The sequence below is a fragment of the Clupea harengus genome, chromosome 17 (assembly GCF_900700415.2).
Source record: "Clupea harengus chromosome 17, Ch_v2.0.2, whole genome shotgun sequence".
Classification (NCBI taxonomy): Eukaryota; Metazoa; Chordata; class Actinopteri; order Clupeiformes; family Clupeidae; genus Clupea; species Clupea harengus.
The window spans coordinates 27,278,535-27,296,034 of NC_045168.1; the positions used below are offsets into that span (position 1 = coordinate 27,278,535).

Consider the following 17,500-nt stretch of genomic DNA (forward strand, 5'->3'; position numbering starts at 1 on the left):
CACACCTGGGGTGAGTGCAGTATTTCAGGGATGCCTTTGACAATAACAACAGTAATAATATTGGTGTCATTCCTGTTGACACTCTTCATTTGTCAAGTCGATGAGAAACACAGCACACACACACACACACACACAATCAACACACACACACACTATAAAACTTGAAAAAAAGTGTAGACGCACAGTCACACACACACAGTCACACACACACACACACACACACACACACACACACACGCAGTCTCTCACACACACACAGTCACACACACACACAGTCTCTCACACTCACACACACACACACACACACACTATAAAACTTGAAAAAAAGTGTAGACGCACACAGTCACACACACACAGTCACACACACACACACACACACACACACACACACACACACAGTCACACACACAAATACACACACACACAGTCTCTCACACACACACACACAGTCACACACACACACACACACACACACACACACACAGTCACACGCACACACATCTTAACTGATGTGTGACAGCAAGGCTGAGAACCACATGCTGCCCCTGAAATGCTGCCCCTCCTCTCATTCGTTCATACCCAGAACAAGAGGAGGAAAAGCACAGCAAAGAAGGCCACGCAAAGGGAAACCACCATTATTCAAAGACACCTTTGTTTGTGCAGAGACACACGTATGCCATACAAGTGTTTTTGACCTAATGGAGCATGCTCAGAAGCAACCAATCCTGAGCCTCACTCACCCGACTGTGACAGACCAGGGGGTGTGGCCACCTTTAACTCCACCCATCTACATGGGATCAAATTGTGTTGGCTGGATATGCTGTTAGACCAACCTGTGAGAGATGTCAGCTGTTTACACCCCACAGCTAGCACCCATGGACCTCATCATCAAGTATTATAATGCTTCTCAGGATGATGACTGGCCTTACTGACACACAAGGTCAGGAAAAGGGGGTTTATCTTCAAACAGCAATGACAACCTTGTGCCGAGATAACCCTAGATATGAAGACGGCGGACTGTATGTATTGGGGTGGGGCGCAACTATCGACCAATGTGGCCACTTTTAATCAATAATTCACTTCTTCTGTGGAAGCACAGGAATCAATAGATCCTTAAAAGCGAGTTAACATCTTGGCTGAGAAAGAGGACTCCGGTCCTAAGACCTCAATCGATATGATAAATGATGAGCTACTCATGTTGCGTCACCGCAGTTCTCAACATCTCTCCAGCACCGACTGACTAAAAACAACCTCATCTCGTGACCTCTCACAGGGTCGCATAGGTATTCCAAAAGGCCGCTAAAGATGCAGGTGACCTACGGTTTGGCATTCTGACCTCGGAGGTGGTTAGTCCTGCGTCGTGTTGTTGTTAGTGACAGAAAGGCATTGTTGTTAACAAACAGATTAAGCAATGAAAAAAAAAAGCAGAAGGGAGGACATTCTGTTAGGCATGTGGTTTAGTTGTGTTAGTCCGAAGCTGCTCCCTTAACACTCACACTCACAGTAAGCCCCAGCTCCCTTAACACTCACACTCACACTAAGCCCCAGCTCCCTTAACACTTAACACACACTCACACTAAGCCCCAGCTCCCTTAACACTTAACACTCACACTCACAGTAAGCCCCACTACCCTTAACACACACACTCACAGTAAGCCCCAGCTCCCTTAACACTCACACTCACACTAAGCCCCACTACCCTTAACACTCACACTCACAGTAATCCCCAGCTCCCTTAACACACACACTCACAGTAAGCCCCACTACCCTTAACACACACACTCACAGTAATCCCCAGCTCCCTTAACACTCACACTCACACTAAGCCCCAGCTCCCTTAACACTTACACTCACAGTAAGCCCCAGCTCCCTTAACACTCACACTCACACTAAGCCCCAGCTCCCTTAACACTCACACTCACACTAAGCCCCAGCTCCCTTAACACTCACACTCACAGTAAGCCCCACTACCCTTAACACTCACACTCACATTAAGCCCCACTACCCTTAACACTTACACTCACACTAAGCCCCAGCTCCCTTAACACACACACTCACAGTAAGCCCCACTACCCTTAACACACACACTCACAGTAATCCCCAGCTCCCTTAACACACACACTCACAGTAATCCCCAGCTCCCTTAACACACACACTCACACTAAGCCCCACTACCCTTAACACTCACACTCACAGTAAGCCCCACTACCCTTAACACACACACTCACACTAAGCCCCACTACCCTTAACACACACACTCACAGTAATCCCCAGCTCCCTTAACGCTCACACTCACACTAAGCCCCACTACCCTTAACACTCACACTCACAGTAAGCCCCACTACCCTTCCCTCCACTCCATACCATACCCTTCCACTGGGTGCATTTGACCAGCAGAGCAATCAATGTTCTATAGAATATAGTATTTCGGATGACATTTACCCCAACACCCACATCCAGGGTGTCTAATTGGGTCATCTTTCACACTGACCGGCCCTTTGACATGTCAGCACACATTAACAGATGATCTCAGGGCTCCGCTGGTCTGTAGGTGAGAGAGGAGGACGTGTGTGTGTTTGGACTCACTTTCCTCGGAGCTTTCCACGCTGCTGACGCTGTCTGCGTGGGACATGCCGCGCTTATGCAGGTGGCGCCTGATGCTGAAGCGGGTCCTCTTCCCCCGGCCCTGGCCCTTCAGCTTGGGCTGGTCCAGGGAGTCGGCCGCCTGGACACCCTTACCGTTGGTGGCCATGGAGGGAGAGGCCTCCGTCGCCGCCTGTGGAACAGACAAGAGGACAGTACATCTGTGAGAACAACTATTGGGACAACAACTATTGGGAGACATTTTTTTTCTTAAAGCAGCAATAAGGAGTTCTGTTCCAAAACTAGCAAGCTAACTCCCTAAAAGGCATTGCAAAAACCTTGCAAACACCACCAACAGCCCAGCTGACACTGATAGAAGCTTGTCAACACACTAACTGGTGTCTTTTGGCAGTATAGCTGGCAATGTCATGCTGTGTGAAAGCTTTTCTTCCATTTTTTCAGGGTATTCCAGCCAGGAACACAGAACTACATAGGGCATATCCTGGATGGCTAGTGGGAAAGACACAGGTGTGTATCTGTCCTTAACATGACCATATATGCTACCAAAACTAGTTGCCTATAAAACCATACCTCAAAAAGTGTCAAATTTTCCATAGTGTTACTTTAATATGATATTCTAAACATGCAGCCACAGCACTAAAATGGGAGCCAAAATGATCAGAATACAAAGACCTTTTTGGCTGTGGGACACCCTGAGGAAACAATACTTTTGCTTTCATATGCTGTGCCCTTCCAGTACTCTGTATGTAGACAAGAGTGAGGCCTTGCGACAGGCAGCAACGTTGGCATGTGTTCAGAGGTGAAAAACACACAAAACAGGAATGCAACAAGGGAAGGAATGTGTGGTCTCTTCTCCCCACCTCTGTGGTCTGCAGAGCTCGGGTGACGCTCCCGACGTCGGTCAGGCGGTGCTCACGGTCGTCCCAGCGGCCGTACGCCAGGTCAATGCCTCCCACGAACGCCACGGACTGGTCAATGACCACAATCTTCTCATGGTGAGCCCACAGGTACACAGAGGAGGACACGTGGTCTGGGTGCCTCATCACCTACACGCATTGACATGTTGACAGGTTTCACACCAGAGACATGACAGAAAACAGTAGTTGCAGAAGTAGTCTGTTTGTTACACAGGCAGATATGAAAATGCTAAAAGTGTAAATTAAAGGCAGCAGTAAACAAACCGTTTTACAAACAGACCTAATTATGTCTCCATGTCTCTCTCTTTCCACATCACGTTTTTCCATTTCAATCTGTTTTCCTTCTCTTCACATACATGTTCTTTTCACCCTGTGTCAGCCCGTCATTTGTGTGTACAGTATGTGAAGGAGCATGTGTGTGAACCTTCATACTCTCTATAAGTGACAGAAGGCTATAAACAGTGTCTATAAGTTTGACAGATGGCTGCTGATTGCCGATTTTGAGGGCGTGGAAACTCTGACGAGGAATGACACAGACAGGAATGAATGTGTCAAATGTTGAGCTCTGTCTCTGTGAGTGCCACTGCTGTTCCAAAGCCTCATTCCATGCATTCCAGTGCAGTGTACGGGTTTCAGTCTGGACCTGTGCCTTAATATTAGGGTGAAGTCTACGGGGTTTCAGTCGGCCCTGTACCTTAATATTAGGGTGGAGGTGGAGGAGAGTCCTTTTGCTGTATTCACTGTTGATCCCCAAGGCCATCTCCACCTCTTTGTACAGCATCACGAAAATCTTCACGCCTTGTTGCTGCACAACCATAAGACAACTATCAGTGACTCCTACACACCATTCAGATATGTAACATCAGTGGGGACAAACACACACACACACACACACACACACACACACACACAGACACAGACACACACAGACACGCACAGACGCGCACACGGTACACACACGCACACACACGCACACACACACACACGCACACACACACACACACACACACACACACACACCACACACACACACACCATCAACACACTAACACACACACACACACACACCATCAACACACTAACACACACACACACACACGCACACGCACACGCACACGCACACGCACACGCACACGCACACGCACACGCACACACACTAGCAGGGGTATTAATCCAACAAATAACTGACAAGAGACTAACTCACCGCTCTGCGTTTCAAAATGCAGTCCAGACGCCAGAAGTTGCCCTCGACGACAGGCCTCTTCAGGAAGATCTCAGGGCTGAGCCTGCATTGGGAAGAACACGTGTCAACCAGAAATCTGTTCAGTCATTGGCAGAGTGATATTTATAATTTATACTTTCCTGTTGCCTTGCCCAGTATGCAAGTTGCTGGGTGTGGGTGCTATGTACCGCACAAAGTGCACTGATCTCACCCACACACACACAAGAAAAACAAATATACTCTATGTGCATGTATGCATGCAACTATGTGTAACAGCAGCACACACACATACACTCACACACAGACAGACACACAACACACACACACACACACACACAGACACACACGGCAGTTCCCTATTTTCTCAAGTCTGTATTCATACCTTTAACCTGTTTCAGCTTAATTACATGAATGGTTAATGTGTGCCTGTCTAGGGGATATTGCAAAGTATTAAATATTACTGAAACACACGTAGCACAGAAGACAGGCACAGCCAACAGAGGATTGACAGTCTGACTGATCTGACTGTCAGTCATTATTTTAAAAACATTTCCTCGTGCCAGTGATCGTGGGGCATTGAGGCTTCACACTAACATTAGCACACTAATACCATGACGCACAAAAACAAATTAGCAATGGAGTACTTTTTCTGTCCTCGGTTCCTATTTCCTTTTCTAGAAGTTTCCATCTTTCAGCCCAGTCTCGCTCGCTCGCTCGCTCGCTTCAGCTTATGTGGACCACATGAAGCCAACCAAATCATTTTCCCCCCTTTTGTGTTTCCCTTCCTGGTTTGCGTGTCTTTCGCGCTTAACTGAATAGCTCTTTTCCTGCCCGGTCTCTCTCTCTCTCTCTCTCTCTCCTCTCTCTCTGTCCTGAAGAGCATGCTGAGAATGCTTGCTTAAGGTTGGACTTGGTTACTGATTGTTTACCATCATAACAAAGGGGGGACACAAAGCTCAGATTTATAAGCTGAGATTTAATCATTGCTGGTGCCTCTTTTCAACTGCTGCTGCTGCTTTTGACTGAGTGTCAAATATGGACTGTGCAGTCGATTCAGCAAGGTCTTCAAAAGGTCTGCAGAGTCTCTCAGCATCCTAGTGCCAATAGTAGTGGCAAGTGCCACAACGACAAAAACAACATTTCTTCACAACTTTCTAGAACAGAGTTGCTCGGCATACTAACCACCAGTCAGTGATGAAGATCTCTTCTCTGGCTTCCTCCAGCGCATTGGCCACATCCTCCATGTATGTCTTCCCATTGACATACCTGTAAAAAAGCAGAAAGGAAACATTTTACGCCTCGATTTGTACACCATATATATTTCAGTTTTTTGGTAATTATGAAATGTGGTCTGCCATTGTCATGCCATCATTCCCAGAGGAGAAACATTCACAGTTAAGCCCGAAAAAAAATGCAGCAGGCCCCTCAGAACCCATCTGAAGAGCACAAAAGACAGATTCCCTCACGCAGACACTATCACATTCCTCCGCAGGGTCATGGAGAAGATCAAAGCTAGCGTTTCACTTTTCCCCCAGCGTGCGTTCTCTCTCAGGTTACTCCGGGCGAAACAAGGCCCCCGCCGGGGACACCCGAGGACGCCGATGATGCCCAGCCCTTGTCACCTACGCTACGGGCGGCTGGTGGAGCCTGGCGAAGGTGAACTGGAGAGATCTGGAGGGGGGGTAAAGGCAGGGAGGGAGGAAGGGAGGGAGGAAGGGAGGAAGGGAGGGAGGGAGGGACGAGACGCAGTGGGCACTCACCACTTGGCCATGATGTTCTCCTGCTCGGTGGCGAAGGAGCCAAAGCGGTGGCCGACGAGGAAGGCGCTGCCGTACTTGCGCACAAAGTCATCGATGGCCTGCCCCCACCAGCGGGCCTGGCGGTAGCTGTTGCACTTCAGCACCAACGACCTGCAGGGGGCAGCGTCAACAGAGAGAGGGTTGGGTGCAGTTACAGTTCAAGCTTTACCTTTTTTTGCGAGCGGAACCCATTTAATCCTTAGTTATTTGAGTTTCGATCATCAAACACGACTAAGAGTGCGGCCGTTAAGCCGTTTAAAACACCACACCTTTAGAGGGCATGACGGGAAGGGAGCCTGTTGCTCAATGACTCTGATGGTATGTAGACAAACAGGCAAAGCACACAGAAGCAGAAGAGCTCGCAGCTGACCTGTTCAGACTGTCGATGCGCAGCCCGTGCTTGGTCTCGGTGTCTTTGGAGTCCATTTTGATGGAGAACTCTCTGTCTATCAGCATGACAAAGGAGATGACCCCTGAGTCTGGCTTCATGTACAGCAGAAAGGAGTCTTTCACAACCAGCCACCTGCAGGAGGGCCCAACCAAACATCAGCCCGCAGAGAGGAAGGAAAAAACATTCTCGTGCGTGCTGCACAGAAACAGCTGCCTGCACACTCACTGCAGGAAAATACTAGCATTAGCAGCACGCGCTAGCAGCACAACAACCGGTTCGGCTGGGCTGCAAAGGCAGCAGCTGCTGAGAGTTAAAGTGCTTTTTTTCCCCCACAGAAAAAGTTGCCTGGGAGAAGGCCCAAGATTCCTGGAGGGTTTAAACATTTGTACACAAACGTTTTACGATGTACACAACATGTCAAGTGGACACATCATCTAGCTATAAAAGGTACACATTCATGACCAGTGTAAAGACATGCGGCATACAGCTCTGGACTTAAAGTAGCCGTTTCTGGACGGAAGGAAGGCGAATGCAAACACAGGCATTTATTACTTACCGCTTGGACCAGCGGTAGCAGATCTTACTGTGACCACAACAGTTGAGCCCGGGGATCCGTTGACCACCAGACCGCTTGTTAATAAAGCCCTCCCTGGAGAAACAAGATGGCAGAGTTCAGCTGCGTGTGGGATATATCTGTGAATGACCTTAAGGCAGAAATCTTCACTTCTATTAGGGGTTTTATATTTTTCATTAAAGTTGCCTTAAGAAATGAACAAAGTTGATTTGTTTTTCTCAAAAATAAAATATATTTATCCATAAAGAGATTTCTTACAAGCCTTTTGGTCCCAAATCATGAATGAAGGACAACTGACTCACATCAATGAACTCCGTCTAGAAGGAAAAATAAAAGTAAATTACATATAATCTTGATGACGCTGATAACTGATTATAAAATCACATTCAAATATCTTACTGTAGCGTGGTAGCTTCTGTACATGGGCATTTTCAGCAGCTTATTCAAGTAATCTTCCAGTTGTTTCTGAAAGAGGGCAACAAAGACATACCCAGTTTTGATTTGCTTTAACTTGATTACTTTCCAGATGATTGACATGGGCAAAAGCCAATGAGGAGAGAGACTGACCCTTCTACTGGACACCTGCTCCTCCCTGGCCAGGTCCTCCCCGCCCCCTCGAGGCAAACTGGGTATCTCGCGTGCCAAGGTCCTGCTTATAGTATGCCGGCGTTCTGTGTGACTGTGGCAGATGATTCAAAACACTTATGTTGGTTGAGTTTGTCAACAGGAAATTGCCACTAAGGAAGCGCTACAATGACTATAAAAAATAAAAAACAAGATATCGGACAGAGATCAGTAGTTATTAGCGAGTCAAATGAAGAGAAAGTAAAGAGGTAGCCAAGGACAGAAGGACAGAAGGACAGAAGGACTACAGACACTAGGGATAGAGTGACGGACGACCACAGTGGAGCCCTCACACACCCCTCCGCTGTTCATGACAGACGGAGGGGGCCGCTCCGCTCACCTGCGAGTGGGCAGTGGGATCCTCAGGAAGGTCTTGTAGGTGCGCAGCTCCCGGTGGAGCTCCATGAAGTGCTTCTCTTTCCTCTTCACCATCCAGGTGAAGTTCCCGTGTTTCATCTCGATCTTGAACACAGCAGGGAGCACCTGGGGGGTGGAACGAAACATTATTATTGGGGTTTGGAAGTTCCCGTGCTTCATCTCGATCTTGAACACAGCAGGGAGCACCTGGGGGGTGGAACGAAACATTATTATTGGGGTTTACATTTACATTTACATTTAGTCATTTTGTGTCATTTTATACCTGTGTGTCTTAACCACGTATTTTCTTCAATGTTGTGTCATCGTATCACACTGCATTTCCTTTCTCTTTTGCCAGTTGTATCACATGTCATTTGAATCCAGCAGTGAAAGGACGCTGCCGCTGAGGATTAGTCTTTTCACATTTACATTTAGTCATTTAGCAGACGCTTTTATCCAAAGCGACTTACATATGTGCGACTTACAATGTATACACATTTTACATTTTTACACTGATGGCACACTGCACATCAGGAGCAATTAGGGGTTCAGTGTCTTGCTCAAGGACGCTTCGACAGGGAATCGAACTAGCAACCTTCTGATTACTAAACGACTTCTCTACCTACTGTACCACTGTCGCCCCCCGTTTGTATCTAGAAACTTCTATTTTAGTTCATAGCACTATTATCAATAACACGTGAAAGCATTCCAGCTCTCCACTGAGAACACATACAAACCCCAATGGGACACTCTCCCAGATATGAATTAAGGCTGGCTTCGGCCTAAAACACAACCAACTCAGACCACAATGTGGCACAGCCCCTAAGTCTAATCCCCCACCCCCGCATCAACACGTCTTGATTACACCGCTGATGTTGAGCAAGGGTCAACATTGAACTCTGACCTTTGACACACTCCTCTGGGCGGTGATGTTGAAGCGGTCCTGCGCAAGCCTGGGGCGCTCCACCTCCAGGATTTTGGCGGTGATGGCGAGGGTCGCCAGGAACACCCGCGCCTCCGGCTCCTTGAAGCCCGTAGTCTTGTGGATGTAGGAGAAGGGGATGCGGATCTCTGCCGACGCAAACCAGAAGACAAAGGGTTAAACAGCCGGTTATTAATTAATGCAGCTGGAATCATTTACTCCACCGATGTCAATCACCCAGTTAACTCATGAAAGTCATTTACCAGAGAGCAATCTTCCTTTGGCTTGTCATTTCTGGACCATAACCTTTTTTCCAAAAGAGCTCCTCGCATCTTTACCCACCTGGGTTGTTGGCATTTTTCCCGTCAAACTCTTCCTCCGCATATCCGATGTCAAGCTCTCGCGTGTCCAGCTTCTCCATGATGTCGGTCATGTCCGTAGCCACCAGATGCAGTGTGCTGTTCGTGGACTCGGGCCTTCGCAGCATGGCTAACACTCAGCCTGCTGGCCAGGGCTCTCCTGGGGACACAAGCAGACAGGGCAGGGAGTGTTATGGTGGAACGAACTGCCTAGTACTACCAGAGCAGGGGCGTCCCTCTCTACCTTTCAAGAAGCTTTTGAAGACCCAACTCTTCAGAGAGCACCTCCCTTCCTAACCTGCACCTGACTAGCGCTTAACTTGCACTTCAGCAGTTACATTCCTGCACTTCTGTTTCCTTTTTTCTAGGTCGTTGTTTTCTAATTCTCATGTAAAGTAGTATTTATTGTTACACCATGCTTTTTATTGCTCTTAGCTTGACTGTTCTCTCCCTTGTACGTCGCTTTGGACAAAAGCGTCTGCTAAATGACTAAATGTAAATGTAAATGTAAATGTTATGGGACAGTCGGTGCTGGGCGCAGAGCATATCCTATACGTTACACACTTGACATAAATATCAAACAGAAACTCTTGGAAATGTACACACAGAGGTGCACAGGATAAGGAAGGTTTTCACAGTGAATCTCCAGAGTTTGTAACCGTCCCAAAAGATAGACATGTGTGAGAAATTAGGGTGTTTTTATAGGCAGCCAGCAAATCAATCTTTAGGTAGTTCTCAGATAGACAGAGTTCAGAGTTCAGGGTGACTACATGTTCTATGAGGAGTTCAGAGTGACGACATGTTCTATGAGGAGTTCAGAGTTCAGAGTGACGACATGTTCTATGAGGAGTTCAGAGTTCAGAGTTCAGAGTGACGACATGTTCTATGAGGAGTTCAGAGTGACGACATGTTCTATGAGGAGTTCAGAGTTCAGAGTGACGACATGTTCTATGAGGAGTTCAGAGTTCAGAAGTGACGACATGTTCTATGAGGAGTTCAGAGTTCAGAGTGACGACATGTTCTATGAGGAGTTCAGAGTTCAGAATGACGACATGTTCTATGAGGAGTTCAGAATGACTACATGTTCTATGAGGAGTTCAGAGTTCAGAGTGACGACATGTTCTATGAGGAGTTCAGAGTGACGACATGTTCTATGAGGAGTTCAGAGTTCAGAGTGACTACATGTTCTATGAGGAGTTTAGAGTTCAGAGTTCAGAGTTCAGAGTGACTACATGTTCTATGAGGAGTTCAGAGTTCAGAGTGACGACATGTTCTATGAGGAGTTCAGAGTTCAGAGTGACTACATGTTCTATGAGGAGTTCAGAGGAGATCAGAGTGACGACATGTTCTATGAGGAGTTCAGAGTGACGACATGTTCTATGAGGAGTTCAGAGTTCAGAGTTCAGAGTTCAGAGTGACTACATGTTCTATGAGGAGTTCAGAGTTCAGAGTGACGACATGTTCTATGAGGAGTTCAGAGTGACGACATGTTCTATGAGGAGTTCAGAGTTCAGAGTGACGACATGTTCTATGAGGAGTTCAGAGTTCAGAATGACGACATGTTCTATGAGGAGTTCAGAGTGACTACATGTTCTATGAGGAGTTCAGAGTTCAGAGTGACGACATGTTCTATGAGGAGTTCAGAGTTCAGAGTGACGACATGTTCTATGAGGAGTTCAGAGTGACGACATGTTCTATGAGGAGTTCAGAGTTCAGAGTGACTACATGTTCTATGAGGAGTTTAGAGTTCAGAGTTCAGAGTTCAGAGTGACTACATGTTCTATGAGGAGTTCAGAGTTCAGAGTGACGACATGTTCTATGAGGAGTTCAGAGTTCAGAGTGACTACATGTTCTATGAGGAGTTCAGAGGAGATCAGAGTGACGACATGTTCTATGAGGAGTTCAGAGTGACGACATGTTCTATGAGGAGTTCAGAGTTCAGAGTTCAGAGTGACTACATGTTCTATGAGGAGTTCAGAGTTCAGAGTTCAGAGTGACGACATGTTCTATGAGGAGTTCAGAGTGACGACATGTTCTATGAGGAGTTCAGAGTTCAGAGTGACGACATGTTCTATGAGGAGTTCAGAGTGACTACATGTTCTATGAGGAGTTCAGAGTTCAGAGTGACGACATGTTCTATGAGGAGTTCAGAGTTCAGAGTGACGACATGTTCTATGAGGAGTTCAGAGTGACGACATGTTCTATGAGGAGTTCAGAGTGACTACATGTTCTATGAGGAGTTCAGAGTTCAGAGTGACGACATGTTCTATGAGGAGTTCAGAGTTCAGAGTGACGACATGTTCTATGAGGAGTTCAGAGTGACGACATGTTCTATGAGGAGTTCAGAGTTCAGAGTGACTACATGTTCTATGAGGAGTTTAGAGTTCAGAGTTCAGAGTGACTACATGTTCTATGAGGAGTTCAGAGTTCAGAGTGACGACATGTTCTATGAGGAGTTCAGAGTTCAGAGTGACTACATGTTCTATGAGGAGTTCAGAGGAGATCAGAGTGACGACATGTTCTATGAGGAGTTCAGAGTGACGACATGTTCTATGAGGAGTTCAGAGTTCAGAGTGACGACATGTTCTATGAGGAGTTCAGAGTTCAGAGTTCAGAGGAGTTCAGAGTGACTACATGTTCTATGAGGAGTTCAGAGTTCAGAGTGACTACATGTTCTATGAGGAGTTCAGAGTTCAGAGTGACGACATGTTCTATGAGGAGTTCAGAGTTCAGAGTGACGACATGTTCTATGAGGAGTTCAGAGTTCAGAGTGACTACATGTTCTATGAGGAGTTCAGAGTTCAGAGTGACTACATGTTCTATGAGGAGTTCAGGGTGACGACATGTTCTATGAGGAGTTCAGAGTTCAGAGTTCAGAGTGACTACATGTTCTATGAGGAGTTCAGAGTGACGACATGTTCTATGAGGAGTTCAGAGGTCAGAGTTCAGAGTTCAGAGTGACTACATGTTCTATGAGGAGTTCAGAGTTCAGAGTTCAGAGTGACTACATGTACACTGAACACTGGCTACATGTTGAGAATTACACTAACATCACATATCATTTGCCTGTTCCTCTTGGCAATAAGAGAAGAGATTCATGAATGTTTAATCACAGCATAGTGCACAAGCTTGCATCGAGGCATCACTCAGTCCTCACACCGAATGAATATCAGAATGATACGCAGTACACTGCAGTGAAGAAAGAGAGGTATGGTAGTCAAAGTGCATACTCAACCATAGTGATGGCACCCAGTCACATTAGCCCTCCCCTTTGGAAAGCACGCCCATGCACTTCACACACAGGTGTCTCTAACTCTACCTCTCCCAGTACTTCCTCTGATGGCCTCCTGACACCATATGTGGCGAAGGGCGGCGGCAGGAGAAACCCCAGGGGAAGCCACTTCCAAAGCACTTTTAGAAATGATGGCATTCAGCCAGACTGACATAAGGCCACCTGAACGTAACAGGATACAGAAACTGCGCAGACAGAAACACAGAAACGCCACAGACAGAAACACAGAAACGCCACAGACAGAAACAGACAGAAACACCACAGACAGAAACACAGAAACACCACAGACAGAAACACAGAAACGCCACAGACAGAAACGAAGAGACAGAAGGAGGTGAGACAGCTTGCTGTAAGGCTGACCTTGAGTTCTAGTCATCCATCATGACAGTTGGAAAGTATGGGGTAAGACTACATTGAAGGAGATGGTGACTAGCTTTGTTCGCAAGCAAGAGGAGGAAACTAGCAATGGATGAACTGGCATGGTGTTGAGACGAGGAAGATCAGATGGAGAGAACTTGGACACTAACCACAATTCATAGTTGGAGCCACTTGCCTCCAAACTACTACTACACTTCAGTCAATTGGTGAGTGAAGACAAAGCTGCAAGTTGTGTTTGGGTGTTGGCTCATCAAAACTAAAATATTTTGTCTGGATGTAAAACTAGCCTGACCCAGGGTCACCACACGTGGACACATAATCAGGTTTTAAAATCATTTGCGTGTCTGTTTGAGAATGAATGAGTTGAGGTTAACTTTTTGCCGGTTAGTGAGAGGGACAGTTACATTTCTTTCGTGCGAAAGGGGCAGAAAAGTGGACACCAGACATGTACAGACAGGAATTGGCAAAACCCTGGATTGCTGGCAGTTGTCGGTAGACAACCTCAAGTTCCTCAATATATTGTTTGTGACAGCTTTGAGACAGATGTGGGGCTGCATTGAGTGCGAGTGCATTGTTTAATTTATTGAGTTAACGGACGCAAGGCAACGAGGCTGCTACAACTCAACTCAAATCAACCACAACACTTCTGTAGGATGTTGGTTTTCGAAGCCAGTCACTCAAAAGGAGCTTTAAAGGAATTGTCTGAGGTTGCTGAAAAAGCGAGCCAGGGGTCCTGAATTAACCTGAACTGAAACCGAGATATGTGTCGAGGTCTATCTTGAAGTGTATCTGTTGTTGTCTGGTAGTGGCATGTATTCTAACCCATCATGAGAGGCTGGCTTATAGAGAGGGGTGGCACTGGGATGCCAAACACCACTGTGGAACCTTCTGGAGGTGTTGTGGGCCTAATTCAGCAAAACACTGATGGGACACCAAACACCACTGTGGAACCTTCTGGAGGTGTTGTGGGCCTAATTCAGCAAAACACTGATGGGACACCAAACACCACTGTTGAACCTTCTGGAGGTGTTGTGGGCCTAATTCAGCAAAACACTGATGGGACACCAAAGACCACTGTTGAACCTTCTGGAGGTGTTGTGGGCCTAATTCAGCAAAACACTGATGGGACACCAAAGACCACTGTTGAACCTTCTGGAGGTGTTGTGGGCCTAATTCAGCAAAACACTGATGGGACACCAAACACCACTGTGGAACCTTCTGGAGGTGTTGTGGGCCTAATTCAGCAAAACACTGATGGGACACCAAACACCACTGTGGAACCTTCTGGAGGTGTTGTGGGCCTAATTCAGCAAAACACTGATGGGACACCAAACACCACTGTGGAACCTTCTGGAGGTGTTGTGGGCCTAATTCAGCAAAACACTGATGGGACACCAAACACCACTGTGGAACCTTCTGGAGGTGTTGTGGGCCTAATTCAGCAAAACACTGATGGGACACCAAACACCACTGTGGAACCTTCTGGAGGTGTTGTGGGCCTAATTCAGCAAAACACTGATGGGACACCAAACACCACTGTGGAACCTTCTGGAGGTGTTGTGGGCCTAATTCAGCAAAACACTGATGGGACACCAGACACCACTGTGGAACCTTCTGGAGGTGTTGTGGGCCTAATTCAGCAAAACACTGATGGGACACCAAACACCACTGTTGAACCTTCTGGAGGTGTTGTGGGCCTAATTCAGCAAAACACTGATGGGACACCAAACACCACTGTGGAACCTTCTGGAGGTGTTGTGGGCCTAATTCAGCAAAACACTGATGGGACACCAAACACCACTGTGGAACCTTCTGGAGGTGTTGTGGGCCTAATTCAGCAAAACACTGATGGGACACCAAACACCACTGTGGAACCTTCTGGAGGTGTTGTGGGCCTAATTCAGCAAAACACTGATGGGACACCAAACACCACTGTGGAACCTTCTGGAGGTGTTGTGGGCCTAATTCAGCAAAACACTGATGGGACACCAAACACCACTGTGGAACCTTCTGGAGGTGTTGTGGGCCTAATTCAGCAAAATGTCATTCACCTGATGGAGGGAAGTGCCTGCTTGAAACCCCCGTGAAATGCTCAAAAGGCAGTGCTGTTGTTGCTGTTGTTGTTGTTGCTGTTGTTGCTGTTGTTGTTGTTGTTGTTGTTGTTGTTGTTGTTGTATCATGCTGCTCAGGTTCTATTGTTGGGGAGCCATGTTGTTGTGTTTAGCACTTGTGGGCTACAGACAGAGCATGTGTACTGTGAAGGAGGGCCTTTACGGATCCGGGGTAACGTGCGGCGGGCGCGTGGTCTCCAGTTGTTTTGTTGCATTGTTGTGCTATGGTTGGGGAGCTGTTATAATGGTTAGCTTGCTGGTTATGAGTATGGTTGGGGAGCTGTTATAATGGTTAGGTTGCTGGTTATGAGTATGGTGACAGTGGCTAGTGGTGACAGTGAGAGGATTGGGCGCTGGGGGAAGTCCCAAACCAATAGTTCGAGGAATTTCCTTTTGCCTCTGTACAACTAAAAACAAGAATGAATTACTCATCGCACTTCTCTAAAAAATTATTAATAAAAAAGGGAAGCGCCAGCACAAGACCTCAGAGAACACAGAACTTCCAGCCATTCCAACACTGATGGTGCAGAATGTTCTGGCTTCCATGCACCTCACAACTACACAAGCAACTGTGATTCTGTGCATGGGCTTGCATACTGAAGTGTCATATGAGATGGACTACCTTAGGAGCAATGTGGTGCTGCCTCCCACTCAGAGCGTCTGTGGGGTAGTGTCTCATTGAAGTCAACACACTCGTCAGCTCTGCGGGAAATCACAGGCAGCTCTGCTCATCCTGTGACAATGGCATTAGTTTCTCTCCAGCATATGACGCCAAATTCTCACAGAGCAAAAAAAAAAAACAACCAAAAAAAATGATAAAACACCCACAAGTAAAAGATAGATAACAAGACACGCCTTAACTGGAGAAGGGGATTTAGATGACTAAATATCAAGCAGCCGTATGCTCGTATCATAAGGTAGCATTCCTTTCAAAATAATGCTAAAACACGGGTTGTGCAATGACACTATGTGAGGGCCGGGGGAAGATGACAGACTGGCACGTCCGGTTCTCACATAATTCGATCTGCATATCCTTAATGGCCAGAGACTGGCTGAGCAGAAACCTGCAAGACCTGGACCTTCAGCAAAAACTGGGGTCAGATAAGGTCAGGAATGGATAGGGACAAATACCCTCATTCAAATACCCTATATTGGAGAGGGGCATGTACTCCCTATTCCAAACTAAATACACCTTGCTAGAAGGGAGAACTACTTTTGACTCCTGCAGTTCCTGACAACGATTTAGAAGTATTCCTCGAATGACCCCACGGAGCATTGGCCCTTGTCCTTCAGTGTCAATGCAGTGTCCGTTGTAGTGAAAGTGAAACTGGATTCCCCTCTAATGTAGGAGCTAGAGTTAGAGCATATTGGGGTTTGAGGGGGTTTAGTGTATACAGTCACATTAAGTCATTAAGCTATTGCTTATAGCCTATAAGCTTTTATCTGCAGTGACTTGAGAATGAACATGCTCTAAAAGCAGCAATACGGAGTTCTGTTCCAAAACTAGTTAACTCCCTAAAAGGCATGCAAAAACCTTGCAAACACCACCAGCAACCCAGCTGACACCGATTGAAGCTTGCCAACACACTAACTGGTATCTTTGGGCAGTATAGCTGTGTGAAAGCTTTTCTTCCATTTTTGAAGGGTGTTCCATCCCGGTACACAGAACTACATAGGGCATATCCAGGACGGATAGTGGGGAAGACACAGGTGTTTATCTGTCCTTCCAATGACCATATCCTATCAAAATTAATTAATTGTTGCATAGTGTTACTTTAACTTGCTTGAAGCCAAAACCATTGTCCTGGAGGTAACAATAACCCACATGTTGTTCATCAGTCTGACCAGTAGTATGGTTATTATTACTTGGAATCAAACCATGACTGAGCAAGTCACACGATCGGTCTTTGTGCAATCCGATCACTGTCTGGTAGCAGTAACAGCTGACAA

General features: G+C 46.7%; 1 protein-coding gene across 3 annotated transcripts in view; it reads right to left on the reverse strand.

The window, feature by feature from the left end:
* pld1b (phospholipase D1b) overlaps positions 1-17,500 on the reverse strand; it is a 36,626-nt gene that overhangs the window by 8,645 nt on the left and 10,481 nt on the right. For 2 of the 3 annotated variants that reach the window (XM_031583769.2, XM_031583768.2), the window contains exons 2-16: positions 9,753-9,929; positions 9,393-9,559; positions 8,472-8,614; positions 8,075-8,186; positions 7,907-7,972; positions 7,766-7,824; positions 7,490-7,582; positions 6,913-7,065; positions 6,504-6,653; positions 5,926-6,009; positions 4,726-4,807; positions 4,216-4,326; positions 3,465-3,650; positions 2,587-2,776; positions 741-833 (exon numbers count right to left, since the gene is read on the reverse strand). In XM_031583769.2, coding sequence (XP_031439629.1) covers positions 741-833; positions 2,587-2,776; positions 3,465-3,650; positions 4,216-4,326; positions 4,726-4,807; positions 5,926-6,009; positions 6,504-6,653; positions 6,913-7,065; positions 7,490-7,582; positions 7,766-7,824; positions 7,907-7,972; positions 8,075-8,186; positions 8,472-8,614; positions 9,393-9,559; positions 9,753-9,897 — 1,834 coding nt within the window. In that variant the 5' untranslated portion in view covers positions 9,898-9,929. The remainder of the gene's footprint in view (positions 1-740; positions 834-2,586; positions 2,777-3,464; positions 3,651-4,215; positions 4,327-4,725; positions 4,808-5,925; positions 6,010-6,503; positions 6,654-6,912; positions 7,066-7,489; positions 7,583-7,765; positions 7,825-7,906; positions 7,973-8,074; positions 8,187-8,471; positions 8,615-9,392; positions 9,560-9,752; positions 9,930-17,500) is intronic. The other variant, XM_031583770.2, reaches the window with a different exon arrangement.